The following is an 11,559-nucleotide window of genomic DNA, read 5'->3' as shown; positions in this document are numbered from 1 at the left end:
TGACTGGTGGTCTTCCTCACAGAAAGAGAACTGGTCTCAGGATGACTGGTGGTCTTCCTCACAGAAAGAGAACTGGTCTCAGGATGACTGGTGGTCTTCTTCACAGAAAGAGAACCGGGCTCAGGATGACTGGTGGTCTTCCTCACACTAAATGCAGTCTGTATGGGACGAACAGAGCAGGGGTGTCTACAGAAATATTTGGGGGAGGGGCACTGAAAGTCCTGTGGTGGCACCCAAAGCAGGAACAGAATTTCTGGAGATTTGTTCTGTTTTTGTCATCCTGATACTTTAGTTCTTTTTAATTTACAGTTTATATGACTTATTTTAAAAAGCATTGTCACTAACCAGATTATTTAAATTTGTCCTCTCTTAAATTTATATAAATAAAAACTGTTATCGACCTCCAAGGAAAACACAGGATAAGATCATGTAATTCAAGATGGAGTCTGGTTGTTTGGAGCTTTGTATGTTTTATTACAGGAAATTTAAAGACTTCAAACCATCGTATAGATCATAGTTCATTTATTTTTACTCCTTATCAATAGGATATTTTACAGAGCCAGTCCAGTCACATGGGAACAAATTATAATAATATTCTTCTGTTCATTAGCTGCTCTCTTATTATTCTGTATGTGAATATGTTGTTTTAACTGCTCAAAGGAACCACACACATTATTATTATTATTATTATTATTATTATTATTATTATTATTAGTAGTAGTAGTAGTAGTAGTAGTAGTAGTATTAATTTGGTGTATGTTTAATCTAAAAGGCTAATTTTGTGTAGTATTTCTGAGATAGTACTGAACACCCAGGTGTGTGCTGGGAAAGAACAGGAAGGCTCAGAGTGGGAGGAGCTTATTTCTGACTGTTGAGCTTCAAACAAAGAAAACAAAGATTTTTGGACAAATATAACTCCAGTCATTAGCTGTGTCTTATAGCTGCAACATGTAACGGTGAGAATTACCTCATGCCTAAGTGACTAAAGTCATTTATTCCTTTATTTAAATAAAACTGAATTAATTCTACTTACATTTTATTACATTTATTATCAGATCCTAACTCAGTGTTATTGAGAAGACACATCAGTTGAGTCAGTTGATCTGGATGAACTGATAAAGTTTCATGATTAGTCTTCATCTGGAGTCAGTGAGGACCTGTTGGACCAGGAAGCAGAGACTGTTTCAGTCCTGGTCAAAAGATCAGATCAATGATTGGTCCATCACTCTCAGGTATTCAAGCTCTTAGATGTGTTTGTGAACATCTGGAAACTACATTTATTTTTATTTATGTTTTTTAAATGTATTTCATTCATAAAAACAACAAAAAGTCCATTAAAGTAAATCAATTATTGAATTAAAAGAGTGAGGGAGCCGGTGGAGAGAAGCTCAAACTGGAGAAATCTGAGGTCTGCAGCCAAACACAATATTTAGTACATGAAGTACAAATACTTTTAAAGTAAAGCTGTTTTTAATGATAAAATTAGCAGCCAGGTGTGGTAGGACACTTTTTTGTTTGTTTTTTGTCAGCCAATGGACGTGCAGAAAATGTGACACTTGAGCAGAAAAAGCTTTTGAGACTTTTTATAAATTAAAATTTGAGTACTTGTGTTCTTATAAATTGTGAAAATCCATGTGTGCTCTAATCTAAATGTTTTGTGTAGTTTCTCACCTTTTATGTTTAACTTTACACGGCCCACTTTGGACTCCTCTGCATTAAAACTTTGGATGAACTGAAGACTTCAGCTTACAGTAACTGATGTGGTTTTATTAGAGGAAATAATAGTTTATAAATGTGAGGTTCAAACAGTAAGTTCAGCAGATACGTCTCATTCTTCACTGTTGGTCTGACAGACTTTAGTTATAAATCCAGGTCTGTCTGTGAGGAACATCAACTCCTTATCTGTTTACAGCTCATTATTTATAGAATCACATCTTTCTGGTTTTTTTCTCTTTAATATATATTTGTTCACTGCAGGAATTTTGTTTTCTTACAACCCTGAAGAGCCTTGACCTCGCTGTGTGAAGAGCTCTGAGATGAACTGTGTGCACACAGGAAAACACACTCCACCAGCTTTAAATTACAGGTTTTATATCAACAGTGTTTGTCAGTTTATAAAGTCATTCAAATCTTAGTGTAGAAACACACACACACACACACACACACNTTAAATTCCAGTGAAATATATTTATGTTTGTGGTTGTAATGTGACAAAATATGGAAAAGTTCAAGGGGTATGAATACTTTTGCAAACCACTGTATATATTACTGGATTGGGCATGGTTAGCGTGTTGCTAGCTACATTAACGTGCCCACACTGGAGCTCTGTTCTGCACTGAGGAGCTTCAACACAATGAATGGAGGTCAGTGGACTGTGAGGTGTCTTCCTGAGGAAAAACTCTTATAACTTCATTTCTTGCTCAATTTTTATAATATATGGTTCAAAATAAAGCCGAGGAAATTGTGAATTTTATAGTTATGGAAATTTAAAATAGATAATTAATTAAAATGACTAAAACAGGGGCTTAAACTGAGTATTTTTCATTTCACAGGTGTTTTTTCATACAGATCAATGAGTTCTGACAGCTGGATATTCATACATATATTTATTAATCACAACTGAGTCTTAGACATTTAAATAATAAAATTAATCTTTCAAGTGTGTGTGTGTGTGTGTGTGTGTGTGTTTTGTATACATATATACACAACTATAAAAGTTTTTGCTGTAAACTACAATAATTTTAACATCAGTAAAATCAAACTAAAAATACAAATAATTTCATGTCACAAAGAATTGTTTAATGAATTTATTTTTATCACAAAGATTTATTCTTCAGTTTGACATGATGCAGGCTGTATCTGAAGCTGACCCACAGCTGGTACACGTTTTCCTCCTTTTTCTCTGGAAATGTTGGAAAACACAAATACTGGATGTAGAAAATATCTGAATAAACCGACCTGTCTGACAATGTGACTGTTTATGTTTATGATGGTCAATCATTACATTAGTGTCATTAGTGAGTCTACATGATAATGTCTGAATTTATATGCAGTCTAACTGGTCACCAATCCAATAAAGTCCATATTTACATGTTTAATATCAGTAAACAATATATTTGACAACAGATAAAATCAATTTAAAAAAGGTTAAACATGAACATTGAAGCTGTTTAATGTTAACATACAGGTTTTACCATTAAAATAATTAATTTTGGTTAAATATGTGTAATATTTACCTGTGAAACATAACCCTTTTATCTCTTGTAAACATGTTGTAAACATTTCTGCAGTTTATAACAAAGTATTTGAACCATTTGTACATTTATAAAGTGTTTGAACCGCGCTACGTTCTGCTCATTGATTTCAATGGTTAGCGTTAGCATTAGCTCAATGCATAAATCCCTCTTGAAGCCACGCCCAGGTCACGTGACGTCCAGTCCAGTAATATGTATCAATGCACAGAACGAAGTAAACAACATTTACAGTGTGGTAATAAAGTCAGATGTTATAAATGAGTGGAGTAAACTTCGCGGTGTCCTTCACAGGACTGAGTGTTTGTAGCAGGACTCCATGTTTCTGCATCACTGCTCTCATAAGTCATGTTGTTGTGTTTGTGGGGTGGACATGAGAAGCAGATCCCACCAGAACCAGTTTCTCTCCTTGAACAGAGTGGGCTCAGCTCCACCAGCACCAGGCCAGCGTTCAAGGCTAGCTCCATAAATCTGTGCGGTGGGGGAGGGGGCGTGAGGGCAGCCCCCTGTTTCCCATGTGATGACTAATTTGGACTTGTTGGAGTAAAGCAGAGGTTACAGGAGGACAACAGGACAAAAGCAACAACAGCACGTTACATGATGGCCTGCAGCCTTTCAGGTCATCACTGCAGCTTTTAGCTACATATTTATAAAAGACTCAACTCTATATCTGTGTGTTGATCAGGTGGCAGCCATCTTTAATTTAGTTAACTCCAAATGTTAATCATTTGTTCATGTACGCCCGACGACTGGAGTCTTCAGTAAAATCTGTTCAGTGGTTTGTGAGATATTTTGTTAACCATCATCTTTACCCACTTCTTCGTTTCAGGTCCAGCAGTCTGAGCCAGAGGTGGTCTGGACATGTCTCCAGTCCATCACTGGGACATGTGGAGACATTTGGAACAGTTGGACAGAACTGTGTTCTCATCATTTAGTGCCCAATGTTGTGTCGCCAACTGTGAAGTGATAAAATGTTTTAAAATGTCACTAATAGATTTTCTTTATTTAGTTCATTTTCTGAGTGTTAAAAATGTTATTTAGCTCACTGTTCTTACATTGTGCTTATTTTTAATGTTACATTTAAATGTCAAATAATGTGTAAATAATAAATCCCAAATCTAAATATATAAATCTAAAACATAAAAATTAAATCTTAAATGTTGAAGTACAGTTTTTGAGTATTTGTACTTAACGTGAGTGTCATTTTATTACCTTTGCCAAGGGTGAGGTAATGTTTTCGGTTGCGTCTGTCGTTCTGTCTGTGGACAACATTACTCACAAACTTGTGGACAGACTGTCATGACATTTTTACCACATGTGTGTACTGTGCCAAGGAACACACCTTTAAATTTTGGTGATGTTCTGGATCATGATGCGGATACAGGAATTTATTTTCTTTTAACACTCTAATGGTGCGTTCACACCAAACGCGATTTCAGCGTCAGGAGCAGCAGGTTTACATTCAAAGTCTATGGTGGANTCACCAATCCAATAAAGTCCATATTTACATGTTTAATATCAGTAAACAATATATTTGACAACAGATAAAATCAATTTAAAAAAGGTTAAACATGAGTACAAGATGAATTTATGTTTTGTTAGTAGCTCTGGTATAGGTGGGGAGGGATGGGAGGGATTTTGGGTGTGTGTGTTTTGTTTTGTGTTTTTGTAAGTCTGTTCTTTTTTGTGGTTTGTTAAAAACTTAATAAAAAGAACTTGATCAAAAAAAAGGTTAAACATGAACATTGAAGCTGTTTAATGTTAACAAACAGGTTTTACCATTAAAATAATTAATTTAGGTTAAATATGTGTAATATTTACCTGTGAAACATAACCCTTTTGTCTCTTGTAAACATGTTGTAACAATCTATGTAGTTTATAACAAAGTATTTGAACCATTTGTAAATTTATAAAGTGTTTGCACCGCGCTACGTTCTGCTTATTGATTTCAGTGGTTAGCGTTAGCATTAGCTCAATGCATAAATCCCTCTTGAAGCCACGCCCAGGTCACGTGATGTCCAGTCCAGTAATATATATCAATGGTGGCAGCCATCTTGAACTGGTTAACTTGCAGAAGTTAATGAGATGCAGAGACAAACGGAGCTGAACCTGTTCCTCAGAGAGCCCTCCTCTGTTGTTCAGGTCCAGCAGCCTGACATGTGTGAGGTGAAGATCCTGATGAGTCCAGACTTTCAGAAACTGGCCCAGTTCACCAACATCTACCCCATGGGCCACAGTGAGATCTTCAGGGTTCCCAGAGAGCAGGACGTGGTCGTCACGGACCCACCGAGCTCCAGAACCGGTTGGGAGGACTTGTGTTGTTTCTGTGCTGCACTCTGTTCGTTCTCCTCTTACTTCTGCCTCTGTGAACTCAGATGAAGAACAGCTGGTCTCCCAGACCACCAGCCAGTACCCCCACACAGAGAAGCACTCTGAGACCACCCAGGAAGAGATCGCAGCCCCAGGAAAGCTTCCAGAGACCCCCCTGCGCATGGACCCCGACCTGCTGTCTGATGTCATAAACAGTGACGACTACGACAACAGAGGTCCCAGTCAGCTGACCCACATCAGGAACCAGAACCAGATGGAAAGTCCACCCAAAGAAGCAGAATCACCCTACTCTGTGAGTAAAACTCCGCCTCCAGCTTCTGGGGGCTCCGCCTCATGGGTCAGAGCCTTATCAGGGGTGCCACATGATGTCATCATCAAGATGAAGACGGTCTGTTTTTATTAAACGTGTCCAGGGCTGTAGAGAGCTGTTGGTCCTCAGGTGGTCCAGTCACAGGTGGAGGTGCTCTGTCAGAGAACATTCATCAGTTTGAAACAGGAAATAACCTCTGCTGCTGAGAACTCATCAGATCACCTGCAGGGACGTCTTTTTAGGGTCGTCAGTGTAAACCAGGGCTGTCCAAACTGTTTCAGTCAGGGCCAAATACAGAAAATAAACAAAGGGCCGGGCCATACGGCCTAAAAAATATAGTTTTTTTTCATCCCAAATTCAATTTTCGATTTTAATTGATCTGCATCGTTCCTTTGCTTTCTTAACACAAATTCCAGAACATATTTTTAAAAAATCTCTTATTTGAACCATCTCTTCTGGGAGTTGACCTTAATTCAAAGTGCAGCTAAATACAACCTATAAATCATGCTTGTAAAACAAGATGGCAGGTCCCGCCATTCTAAACAATGAATATTCAAATAAAATATTTGCAGCTTCAAGTAAACACAATAAGCTGGTTTAAAAATTAGTGTAAACAAAATTAACAGTCCTGTTTAAAACATACATTCAAGCAAAGTCAGTAAGTACATTCTTGATGTCTTTGTTCCCCCGCACATTTTTTGGTGAGGAAGATAAGCCTGTCTACTGCATCTTCATGCATGTCCTGTGGCTTAAACAGAAAATACAAATTATAGAAAATAAACTCAAAAACTTTCTCTGAATCATCCTTCAGGGAGTTGATCTGAACTCGAAGTCCAACTGTGCAAATGGTCTAATAGTGTTTGTTTAGTATTGGACATAAGGTCACTGTGGTTAGTCTTCACATGGGTTCGGGGGGGTGGGGGGGTAAAGTTGTATCGAGGGGGTTTTAAGGTCAAGTGAGGGGTTGGTTAACTATCATTTTGGTATAATGAAAACATAAATGGATCAGTTTTACTGTAATGATGAGACACATTCATACATGAATAATGTGTGTATTTGTAACTCACCTCTGTGAAGAACGTTGCACTCAGTGAAGCTGTCCTTTGGATTGAAGGATGGCTGACATGTCACAGATGGCTATCAGTCATTCTGGTTCTCAGTCTGCTTTTGTTCTGATTTAACAGAGAAAATGTTTGGTCACATGTATGTTGAGCTGAACAGGATCATCATTCTTTTTGTGTCTGAGTTGGAAAATCTGAACTTTTGCTGCTGGACGCGTCACATCAACCAATCAGAGACTCATTTTCCACGAGACAGTTTCCTGAATGTTGCCCATTAAACCAAAACAGACGGACAGGAGATCTTCACCTGAAATCGACCATCTGCAGTTGGATTTTCTGGATGGATATATAAGTGTTGATGTGGGTCAGCTGGTCCGGACAAAAAAAAAAGGTCCGACAGCTTATGGAGCTGCTTATGGAGCCGCAGCTGCTGCTGCTGCTGCTTCTCCTCGTCCAGTGTTGAAACTGAGAACTGCAACAGAGTTGAGATAAAAATTCTTGTGCGGGCCATATTCAATTATATTTTCAGAATTTGCTGCAGGCCAATAAAAACGGTACCGTGGGCCAACTGTAGTTTGGACACCCCTGGTGTAAACAGAAGCTGACTCTGTACACACACACCTGCATACTGTACCTCTGCAGGTAAAGCTAGTATTTATCTCCTCCTCTGCAGGTAGAACACAGAGCTCACAGGTCTTCTGCCTCCGTGTGTCTTCTGAACGTAGTGAGGTGGTCAGGACACGTTTCAGAAACGATACGGGTCTTCTGAGTGAGCCTGAAGTCTGTGTGTAGTTTAACAACACACACAAGAAACCCTAAACCAGGGCTGTTCAGCTGGAGGTCTGCAGGGTTTCTACTGGTGTCACTGTTCTTTTAGTTAGACACAGACGTGTGGGATCTACAGAAATGAGTGGTGGTCAATACAAGGTCCTAATAAGGATAGAAATACAAGTAAGTGTGTGTGTGTGTGTGTGTGTGGAAGGGGGGTATGAATAGTCAATTCCAATCCTTGAGGTCCGCAGCCCTGCATGTTTTACTTTTTCCCTGCTCCAACACACCTGATTCAGTCAGTGAATCACCTCTTCATGTTCTGCAGAAGTCTGATAATCCTCCATTCCTTCATATCAGGTGTGTTGGAGCAGAGAAACAAGTAAACCATGCAGGTCTGTGGACCTCCAGGACCAGGACTGACTGTCCCTGCTAGCAAAATCTCTCAAACAAGTGGACACATTTGAATGAACCTGGCAGAAAGTAATCATTGATTCTTCTTCTTTACATTGTTCTTTTTATGTACAGTGCCCTGTGACAATGTATGTTGTGACTTAGAGCTATAGAAATAAACTGAATTAAACTGAATTTGATTAATGTTTGAAGTCATTTAAGATGGCTGCCACAGAGCTAAACATCTTTATACTCCAGAGCCTGAAAGTTGCTGCAGGATTGCAGGTATTGTGCACATCAGTTCCCACAAATCTAGTTTTTATAAAGCGGGAAATTCCTGCAAACAATAAATTCCAGTGATGTGTAATAATGTGGATGTTTGCATCGGACTGTTTTTAGATGACAGCCCGGACCGTATAAAACTGATCACCTCGGTCCGTTCGCACGCAGAGGCAGAGAGAGGGAAGGAAGGGGGGCTGAAACTCCCCCACCTCTGTACCTCGGAGCAAGGCAGACAGTGACAAACTTATCTGTAGCTCCCAAAAATAACTTCTGTGTTTTAACAACACACCCAAAACACGCCAACAGAAGCTGCTCCAGCCGCAACTCTTTCTAAAAACAACAAATTTCCTCCTCCTGCTCGCAGCGCTCTGCTGTCTCCTCACTGTCCCACACACACACACACACACACACACACACACACACACAGTCAGAAACATTAGCCCTTTAGATTCATTTAAATGTAGGTAAACATTATTTTCACAGTGATTAGAAGAAAGTTTTTCTATGCTTGTTTTTTATATTACATAACTGTTATTTTGTTTCTACAAAAGTTAGTATGATTAGAAATATGAAAGAATTATGAGTATTTTGAATAAATGTTACAGATGGGTGTTTTTATTTTATTCTTTTTGAGGTATGCATGCTCTTTACTCTTTATACGTACAAAAGAGAAGATAAATACAAACTTTATTGGCTCAGAGACTGACTGAATGTACGCAGCAGTGCAGATACAATCAGAACTAGACATGGGTTTTTACAATGTAAAAACAAGTGTACATTGCCATGTTGCATGTCATTGCAGCATGGATTTACCTGCAGCATTGGACTTGCAGAATGAACTTTGACCAAGTTCAAATGTGTTTCTATACCAGCTTGTGCCTGTCACGTCAGCAGGTGTTTGTAATTAAGGCAATTGTGTGACAATATGAAGTTTGAAGAGACTTTTTGTTTAAGTTGCGTTAGCTGGGTTTTGAACCCTGATCTCCCACATGAAAGTCCATGACACAGACCATTAGAATGTTGGGGCTGTGTCAGGGTGTGGTGCCAGGGGTTGGTTTCTATGTGTGCAGAAAGAGGCCACATTGCCAATGTAATTATTGACACTAAACTGCATTATATTACAACAATAGAGCAGTATTAAGACAATGATATAGTAAAACATCAAAATACAATCATATTAGTATTGTAAACACTGAGCTATTGAGATTAAATATAAAAAACTATGGTGCAGTACCAAGTTGATTACAGCTGGGGCAGTATTGGACCATTACAAGGCCCCATTGCCTCCCATTATAATTAATTAAACATTAATATTTCAAAAACTATAAGTTTTACAGGCACCAAAAGACATAGCCATCATTTGGCACAGGGGCTTTACAGATATAAATTACAATGGCAGCTCTAGGACAAAGTATGCAGGAGGAGAAGCATGGCAAAGTTGAGATGACTTGGATGGGAAATGAATCACATGCAATGCACACTGATAAGAGTCAGATTATTTTGAAACTTAAAACCCTAAAAAGATGCTCTTGGATGTATTTTGATCTACAACATAAGTAACAAGAGTCAAGAGTTATTCTGCAGCTGCAGACTTCAGTAGCTTGAATCAGAACAGCTGAGTTTTTTCCACATTTCTTTTAATTTCAGGAAGCAAACGTGAGCGTGGTAAGAGAATATCTCTGTTGGTGACTTCTGATGTGCTGGGGGAACATCAACACGTTATGTGCTGTTCATCCAGTTAGTGGTTCTGTGTTCTGAAAGAGTCTTCAAACAGACAGAAGAGAGCAGCTAACAGAGCAGGAAGGCATGAGGAGGAAAATGAAAGCAACATATTTATTATACGTTGTTGCACAACATAAAACCTGTAGTCAGACTCAGAAGTAATAACCCCCCCAAAATCTATAAATCCCCCCGCTATGAAACATGTAAAGGGGGATTTCCCACAATTTTAAGTGAATTTCAGGCCCTGTACTCTGTTGGGGTCCTTATGTTGTTTTGAACAGTAACATCACAGTATTTACTGCAGAAACAAGGTGTTTAAAGATGACAACAACTCACTTTACTGTGTTCAGACCAAAGTTATCATAGTTCAGGAGTTTTCATTATAGTTTAGTTTTTATTTCATCGTGACCTTTTTTCTTTTCATTCAGTTTAAATTAGTTTTTACAGTGGATGTGCTAGTTTATATTAGTTATTATTGCATTTTGAATGCTTAGTTTTAGTTTAGTTTAGTTTTTATTAGTTCTAGTTTTAGTTTTTTATAGTTTGAATAAACATATTTGCCCATGTGTCCTCCAGCTTGTGATGGTCCTGTGAGTTAAAGCAGTCCATTAAAAAGTTCAAAAGATTATACAGTTTTAGTTAGTTATGTTTTCATTTTATTTATCATTTTTATTTATTTTAGTTAACTAAAATGTTTTTTCCATTTCAATTTTTGTTATTTAGTTAGTTTTAGTGAAGTATAATAAGCCAGGTTCAGAGCAGCTGTTAGCTCATCAGTCTGTCTCATTAAATATTATTTCTCTAAACTAGAGGAGGACATATCCTCTACAGGGAAGATGTTTATTGTTCATCACTTTTACACAGAACCACACTTCAGTATTTCCTAAACATCACCTGTGATTCTGGGAACTTATCATATGTCAGATTCAGTAGTGCTCTCCCTGACCCCACTGTTACCTGCAGCAGGCTGACAGGTGTTCTCTGCTCTCCTCAGGCTGTGTGTCAGTGGGTGGAGCAAGTCAGGGAGCGTCTGAGGAGCTTCTGCTCCGAGTCACTGCCCCTCTTCTTCCTGGTCATGTGGGTGGTTGTGATCGGCGTGGCTGGATCTACGTTCATCGTGAAGATCTTAGACCTGTTCTTCCCGACCTGTGACCACAGGTGAGTGTTGTGACGAGCATCAGAACATCAGAACATCAGAGCATCAGAACATCAGAGCATCAGAACATCAGAACATCAGAGCATCAGAACATCAGAACATCAGAACATCAGAGCATCAGAACACCAGAACACCAGAACACCAGAACATCAGAGCATCAGAACATCAGAACACCAGAACATCAGAACTTCAGAACACCAGAACATCAGAACACCAGAGCATCAGAACATCAGAACACCAGAACATCAGAACACCAGAGCATCAGAACATCAGAACACCAGAACA

At 38.7% G+C, this 11,559-nt stretch overlaps 1 protein-coding gene and 1 long non-coding RNA gene across 2 annotated transcripts in view; one reads left to right on the top strand and one right to left on the bottom strand.

The window, feature by feature from the left end:
- LOC106533419 (uncharacterized) overlaps positions 1–11,211 on the bottom strand; it is a 14,915-nt gene extending 3,704 nt beyond the window's left edge. The window contains exons 1-3 of the long non-coding RNA XR_001312241.1: positions 11,076–11,211; positions 7,261–7,425; positions 6,960–7,064 (exon numbers count right to left, since the gene is read on the bottom strand). This is a non-coding gene — a long non-coding RNA (uncharacterized LOC106533419). The remainder of the gene's footprint in view (positions 1–6,959; positions 7,065–7,260; positions 7,426–11,075) is intronic.
- The window catches only part of ginm1 (glycoprotein integral membrane 1), an 18,004-nt gene that overhangs the window by 4,232 nt on the left and 2,213 nt on the right, over positions 1–11,559 (top strand). Inside the window, exons 5-7 of the mRNA XM_014029694.1 lie at positions 5,394–5,553; positions 5,627–5,874; positions 11,113–11,276. Of these exons, the coding sequence (XP_013885148.1) occupies positions 5,394–5,553; positions 5,627–5,874; positions 11,113–11,276 (572 nt within the window). The remainder of the gene's footprint in view (positions 1–5,393; positions 5,554–5,626; positions 5,875–11,112; positions 11,277–11,559) is intronic.

This window comes from Austrofundulus limnaeus, unplaced genomic scaffold (genome assembly GCF_001266775.1).
Source record: "Austrofundulus limnaeus strain Quisiro unplaced genomic scaffold, Austrofundulus_limnaeus-1.0 Scaffold942, whole genome shotgun sequence".
Classification (NCBI taxonomy): Eukaryota; Metazoa; Chordata; class Actinopteri; order Cyprinodontiformes; family Rivulidae; genus Austrofundulus; species Austrofundulus limnaeus.
Note: the sequence above shows the minus strand (reverse complement) of the source record. Positions and strands in the feature narration are given on the sequence as shown.